The sequence below is a fragment of the Limulus polyphemus genome, unplaced genomic scaffold, assembly GCF_000517525.1.
Source record: "Limulus polyphemus unplaced genomic scaffold, Limulus_polyphemus-2.1.2 Scaffold1638, whole genome shotgun sequence".
In the NCBI taxonomy this organism is placed as follows: domain Eukaryota; kingdom Metazoa; phylum Arthropoda; class Merostomata; order Xiphosura; family Limulidae; genus Limulus; species Limulus polyphemus.
In genome coordinates, this window is record NW_013667248.1 from 33,469 (window position 1) to 41,338 (window position 7,870).

The 7,870-nt window shown below is 31.0% G+C and overlaps 1 protein-coding gene across 1 annotated transcript in view; it reads right to left on the bottom strand.

Annotated features, from left to right (window-relative positions):
- The window catches only part of LOC106464394 (terminal uridylyltransferase 4-like), a 102,963-nt gene that overhangs the window by 12,080 nt on the left and 83,013 nt on the right, over positions 1-7,870 (bottom strand). The window contains exons 19-20 of the mRNA XM_013924525.2: positions 5,093-5,170; positions 4,642-4,819 (exon numbers count right to left, since the gene is read on the bottom strand). Coding sequence (XP_013779979.1) covers positions 4,642-4,819; positions 5,093-5,170 — 256 coding nt within the window. The remainder of the gene's footprint in view (positions 1-4,641; positions 4,820-5,092; positions 5,171-7,870) is intronic.

Here is a 7,870-nt window from a genome sequence, read left to right on the forward strand (position 1 = left end):
GTATGAGAATTGTTAATTTTTTCTCTAGGTCTTATCCTTTTTCTAATTTAGTTACTACCCCTCTCTGAAGTATGGAATTTAATGTAAATTACTCATTGTAATATATATATATATATATATATATATTACTAATGAAAAGTTTAATTTTTATAGCCTTCAATCTTATTTGTTTAGGGAGTCATAAACTAGAAAATCAGACCTACTTGCCATGACCACCTCTCCTTTACAAATAACATATAGTTCTCTCTGACGTTTCATACCATATTATTTATGACCAAGAGAAAGGTATAGTCTTAATCTATCAATTGATGTCTTATATTACATTGTTTTCAGTACAAAGTATTGTCTTTTTTTTGTTTTCAGTTTAAATGTTTCTCTCACAGTGTTCAGACTGAAGAGCTTTGGGAATTATTCCAAGGGTCTTATGCCATAGTTAGAAATCCAGTTAAATTATAATATTTGTTTGCTTTGTGTGTGATATTATTCTGTTATTAGGTACATTATTTAAGTAAATAAAAATTATTTAGTGTACTAATACCATTAGTATAAAAAAATAGGCTTCAAATTAATTGGCAACGAACAGCAAAAAGAGGTGTAATGTAAGTACTACAATATGATTAAAAATTATTAATTTAAAAAGGGGAATAGGGATTGCCAAACAAGTACAGGAACAAGTTGAATCAAAATAAAAATGTATATTTTCAAGCCTACAACTAGGAACTCCAAAAGAAGTATACAAACTAGGCTGGAAATAGTGTCTATATTACATTATTTGTAGCTTGAGAAAATAATGTACACTATTTTCAGCCTAGTTTGTTTACTTTTTTGGAGTTCCTAGTTGTAGGCTTGAAAATACAAATATTTTTGATGATTCCTATTCCCCTTTTAAAATTAACAATTTTTAATTATCTTGGACCTTAAGTTTCTTTATGTCCATTTACGGAGATTAAATTTTAAGCTACATTCGTGCATATGCATTCAGTTGAATGTTACAAGTTTTTCAACAGTTTACTGGTGCAATGTCTTTTTTCTACCCAACTATTATTTACTGAAACAGGTGGTTTTGTGCCTGAGGTTTCACGTAAACATGTGTTTAATAAGCATTGAGTACAAAGTAAGCCGCTCACAACAACATCTCATACGTCATGTCTTTATAGCCATGTAAATCAACTTTCAATGAAAAATAATCAACTTTTAAAATAGGTCACGGACATTCAACAGCATTTCATATAGTGTAGCCGTCTAGGTTTTGGTGCAAAATACCCGGCAGTTTGCTGCAGGCTTATGAAACAAAAATATGAATAATAATAATAAAATATACACTCACAATTTCAGCAAAGTACAAAAATCAGTTCAATAAATCACCACTCACTAGAGCAGAGAAATCTACTATAGTCGCAGAAAACTACATGAGAGACAAAGTAGAACAATGAATAACAGGAAACTTGAGATATGATGAATCCTCAACGTGACAGTTTCCAGTTAATATGTTATAAGTTGTACAAATTATTTTCCGATTAATGCGCATTAGTAAAACACCGGATTTTTTCAATGACAGAAAATGAAAGACTTAGAGAAATTCTTCACGGCAAAAAAAACGAAGGTGCTTGCATTAATTTTAAAACTACCCTATGGCATACTCAATACTGCATTCATTATTATTTTACAAGTTTCAGAAAAAATATCTGTCGTCGTTTTTTTTTCAGTTTGTAAAACTATAATCAACGATAATAAGGCAGGAGACACTGTTATAAATATAAACATTGTTTACTCCAATAAAACGAAACATTTACGACTAGTATAATGGTGCTTAAATGGCTTCTACATTTTTGTAATGCTTGAATGACTTCAAAGGTCTTATGTTGGTAGCAAATAAAAACTTATAAAATATTATAGGGTGGAAATCTCGACTTTCAACTTAACTTAACACGTTCGCTGCCACATAATAAATTAAGTATAAATATAATTAAACATTTAAGAGGTGCCAAGGAGCAGTCACAGTGTTCCAAACTCATATGCCACAAGAGAAATTTGTCTTTGAAACATAATTGTTTGTGACCCACTGGTGTGTCACATGGTTCATAACTAAAGGTCACATTGTGGCTCGCAGGTGGGGCATATGGCAGCGAACGTGTTAAAAATAGCCTTACAACCTTCACAGGAATTTGTTTAGTAGCTGTGCATAGATTTTGGTACAGTATATCTAACCGTTTTTGCTGTAGCATTCAGTGCTTGAATGGCTTGACAGAGAAACTTGGCTAGTAGTGATGAAAAAAACTGATAAAATCTCTCTTTCTCTTTCAAGAATCAACATAAAAAAAGTCCTATAACTTGCAGAGGTTTTTTTAGTAGGTTTGCCCAAGTTTGAATAAAATATTCATAGCTATTTATCCTGTAGGCTTATGAAAGAAGAATACTATGAAGAACAAATGGATGAATTTTGTTTAACAATCAGAAAATCCAACTTTTTTTGCTATTATTAATATTTTAGTAGCCTAAGCCATTAGGACAGAAGGTCTTGAGTGTTGTTTCGAGAATACATCTGCTTCTTTAAGATGGTTTTTGCCCATACGTTCTATTAGAATTTCTGTGAAAATCCTGGGAGAACCCTATTGTGAATTAGACCATGGTTCATGATATTTCTTGATCTTCATGTATATTCTGTATTTATTATTGTAACTAAAATGTAAGAACTAGAAGCCTATTAAATTAAATAACGTTAGATCAGGTAGGACAATGAAAATAAATACAAAATAAAAATTACTCATGAAATATACTAGCAGGAAGCTTGTGGGTCATATCATTCGATATGGTAACTTGAGCTATGTGTTCGCTGAGTGATTTACAGCAGGATTGTTTATTAGACATGGTTTAATAGTAAATTAAAATTAAGTATAAACAGATGAATACTGTTAAGAGTTTAAAGCTATTTAGATAAAATAAATGTAGTTTTATGTTACAATTTGAAGTTATTCTAGAAAGAAAAGAGGGTAATGTATATTTATTTGATATATTTTTATGGTGGTTACGAGGTCAATCAAACTAAACAACCTCGTATAGAGTTATAATAGAGAAAATAACAAATGAATATAGTTTTACTGAAAAAAAATGTTTGAAGTTTATTAAAAAGGTTGTAGAGATTATGCATATGAAATTTGACTATTTTCAAATGAACTTAACTTTTAACATAAAAATCACTTTACACCCAGAGCAGTCAACATATTCATGTATAAAATTTTTGTAAAAATACTTAATAAAAAAAATCTGATTTTTTTTGTCTACAAAAGACTTGTAATGTTTACTGAAGGCTTGTCAAATTTTGTGAAGATACATAAACCATATTAACTCTTTCAGAATGGGCATCATTTTATGTACATGTTAGGAGGTTTTAGTGAATTACATTCAAAATTTAAACTACTTTCTTATCATGTTATTTAAATACACTTGGCAAAAAACGTAGATAATAATCCAAGTCATTAACACTATTTAAGTTCTTCATTTTATAAAGCAATATTTAAACAAAAAATCCTCAATTTTCTCTAGTGTGAGAATTGTGACATTTGCTCTCTAGGTATCCCTTTCTTCTCTAATTTATTTATTGCCTCTCCAAGAATTATGAAAGTTATAGTAAATTACTTATCATAATGTTGTCATCCCTCAGGCAAAGCATAATTTTTATAGCCTTCTACTTTATTTGGTTATAGAGCCATAAAGTTGAAAATCAGACCCCTCATGCCACACCCACATCACATCCTTTCTTTCACAAATTGCTAATAGTTTTCTCTGACATTTAATATTATATTATTTATAACTAATAGAAAGCCAAGGTTTTAATCTATCAAAACGTATTATATTGTTTTCTGTACAGAGAATTTTCTATTTCACTTCCAGTCCAAACTTTATTCTATCAAGAAATGCATCAACGAGTTTGTCACATAGTTAGAAAGCCAGAAAAGTTGTGATATTTATTATTCTGTATTCTTTGGTATATTATTTAATTACAAAAAAATATTATTTATTGCAGTAGTATCAATAGTGTAAAAAAGAAGGGATAAAGTTCTTCGACAATAAACAGTAAAAATAAATATACCCATGTAAGTACTGTATTTCTTGTTGTTTATTTATTATTGTAAAAGTAACTGAAATGTAAAAAATTATAGATTAAAGTAGGTAAAATAAAAAAAGTTTTCATGAGGTATGCTTGCAAGTAGCCCGTGTGTTACCTAATTCAACGGGGTATGATATAAAGGAAAACATCAATAAATTTGCAAGCAAAAACAAGCACTTCTGTACAGTACAAATGCTAATCGTGAAGTGATTAATGAGTGCAAATGTGAAAAGAGTACTGGTTAGGATAGAGGTTGTGTCGCAATTTTATTGGTAGAGAGCTGCTGCATAATCATTTACATGTTGATACTCAGAAGTAGGAGGTGGAAGGCTAGTGGCGAGAGTCAAAATTTGCAATAGAGGTCAGCATTAATCGAGAAAAAACTATTTTGTGAGAGGAGGAAAGATATTGTATCGGAATTAAATTTTGTGTAAAATGTGTGATTTGTTTATAACAGTTTCACATACTTTCACAATATAACAATATACATTATAAAATGAACAAAACTTTACACTAGAAATTGACCAACCCACCTTCAATAGCAATACTTTTTGTATTCCACAGTTTATGAAATCTTGTAAGTTGAGATTTCTGCCTTATAGAAATGACCAACTCCTTGAAATTAAATTCTTCACTGTAGAAACATAGCAACCCCAGCCACAATGCACCAACACTTTCTTTATTTTTCCCATAGTCGGGCCAGATTCTGGGCTTTATGAAAAATAAGTATGAAATTATTAATTAACAAGTTTCATCTAGCCATTACTTTAATAGCAAGTTCCTAAAAAATTACTAAAACACTCACACTAAAGGTGACAGATGTTAGAAGTTATAGTTAGTATAAGCAACCATGACCACTTGCCTTGTTTTACTTTTCATTTGTGATGAAGCTATTAACCACTAATGCTACAAGTATTTCTCTATGTTCTTAATTCACACAAGGTTTTTGACAATATATGTTCTGTTGAAAAACTGTTTCCTTACCAAATTTTCAATGTTGTCATAAAACCAAGCATTCCATCCATCAATAATTAATTCTGGCTTTTCACCTGGCTCATGAAGCTAAAAAAACAACAATGAAACTTTATCGACAAACATAAAATTTAAACCTTGATATGAACTTATCCAAACAATCAAATAAAACTGTTTCATGTGGTCATTAATTTCTTTCTGGTTTTCACCCCAAACAAATGATAATTTTCATAAAACTATCGCTGTAGAAAGTAACTGTTGAAAACTAGATATTTTTACAAACTTTCTCTCAGGCATTTTATCCCCCCCCCCACATTAAAAGAAAACAATTGCAGGATACAGATTACTCGGAACATAAAATAGAAACTATTATTTATTTAATAACACTGATTTATATGACCATTCTTCAATTTACTACTATCAACATTTAAGTGAAAGACATAAAGCTTTCCAACAACACATACATCATTAAATTAAAGAGCTTGTACCATGAAAATATACTTGGTCATTATAACAATGAATAAAAAAGTTATAGTTTTAGTTAAAAATAGGACAAATTTTGATCATTAGTGAATTATCTTTGGTAAATAACGAGTGTAAACTTTATCAGGTTACAGATGTACTGCTGAAATGGATATTTCCTGTAGGTAATAAACTTAATACTTATTAACAAACAAAAAGGATATGAAGCACAGTTCAGTCTTGATTAAGTGTTAAAAAATGAACTGTTTGAATAATTGAAAAATAAACAAATATTAAATCAACTATTAATAATAACTTTGCCAAATTGCTATTTTTTATTCTTTTATGTTCTGTTTCATTATAAGTTCACATAAAATCATATTATAATTTGCAAAATTAAATCTAATTTCTGAAAATAGAAAGGTTCTTAAACAATGAACTTCTATATGCTCATAACAGTTTATTATGATAGACAAAAAGAAAAACTTTTGAAAATAGCAAATAAGATTTTCAAATCATGAATCACAAATTAAGAATGAAACTTACTCAACACTAATTCGGTGTGTAAGAAGAGCAGTTACAGATTAACAAATTATATTAATTTCTTTAAGGATGGAAATGCCGTTCTTACTAACTTTGAAGTATAGTTGCAAATTTTATCTGTGTTATAAAGAAAACTTCACTCTTCTATGTAGCCACTACAACGATAAACCAAAATGAGACAGTAATATGGCAATATTTGCTCAACTTACAGACATACGTTATTGGATACTTCAGTTAATAAAGCACTGAAAACATTTATATCATATGCATAACAATGAAATTATTAACCAAGATCTATTGAACAAAACACCAAATAATCGTTTTCGTGTACAATGCTTTGTGATGTTCTTCATTCACTGTGTAATCTCGTTACAGTTCTGGCCACATGATATGAATAATCACTGTAACTCAAGGCAAGCAAAAAGTCTTGGATTAGCCACACTTAAATAGAACTTATTGTTGTTATTTATGGTAAAAAAATATTTTATTCAATAAGATGTTCATATTTTTATTAAATAATTAAGCAGAACATGAAAACTTAAGATAACAAATTCCAATAATATAATTAATCTTAGAACTTCCAGTTATTTCATTCTGGCAATTAACTTTTGAGTTATTTTGAATTTTTAAAGAAAGAAAAGTATAAAATCAATGGGAATTTATGCACCTCTCTCTATTTTTCAGAAGTTATTTTAATTTGTACATTTTTGATTAAAAAAAAAAGAGTTATAAAACTAGTGATAAATAATTCACACATTAAAGACTTTGGATCACCTAAAGTTTTTGATGTTTGTTTGTTTTGAATTTCGCGCAAAGCTACACGAGGGCTATCTGTGCTAGCCGTCCCTAATTTTGCAGTGTAAGACTAGAGGGAAGGCAGCTAGTCATCACCACCCATCACCAACTCTTGGGCTACTCTTTTACCAACGAATAGTGGGATTGACCATCACATTATAACGCCCCCCATGGCTGAAAGGGCGAGCATGTTTGGTGGGACGGGGATTTGAACTCGCGACCCTCAGATTGCGAGTCGAGTGCTCTAACCATCTGGCCATGCCGGGCGAAGTTTTTGATAAATGTGTACTTTGATAAATTGGGTCAAAAGAATTATTCATACACTACTACATTTGTACCAACTACAACTACACAAGAAAAATGAGTAAGGTTGAAACAAATGGTTTTGGTATATAGGTTTTCTTGGGGTACTCCCGTTTCCCCTACAGCAAAATTCTGAGAATTGGACCATGATCCTCATCCTAGCCCTGAAAAGGACCGACAGACGGCCTCCTCACCCACCCAAAATTTTTAGTCCTAGTGCTTTATCCCACCCGACGCATCCTCGAAGGCATCGCTGCCTGATTTTCTAAGCTTAATGTATGCTCCAGACCCGGTTAAACCAAATCCAGGACAAACTATAATACTCACAAATATGTACATCCCTCACCAAGCAGCGGGGTTGAATAGAGGCAGAAAAAAGCTTCTGAACACCCCTGGTTGTCCTCAAACATGTTGAGGTTGAAAGGACGTAACCAAAATTACCACCCAGAGTAGTAGACTGTAGTTCCATGAATTTAACCATCAGAAAAGAGTAGACTTTGTAATGCTACAATTTCTGAGTCAATATGTTGGCGTACCATACTGTAGTCAGCACATCTCTTCTGCATTACTTTGGACAAAAGTCCAAGGAGTTCTATAGCATTACCCATGAAGACTGTCACCATGACATTGTAATACTACAATTTCTGAGTCAATATGTTGGCGTACCATACTGTAGTCAGCACGTTT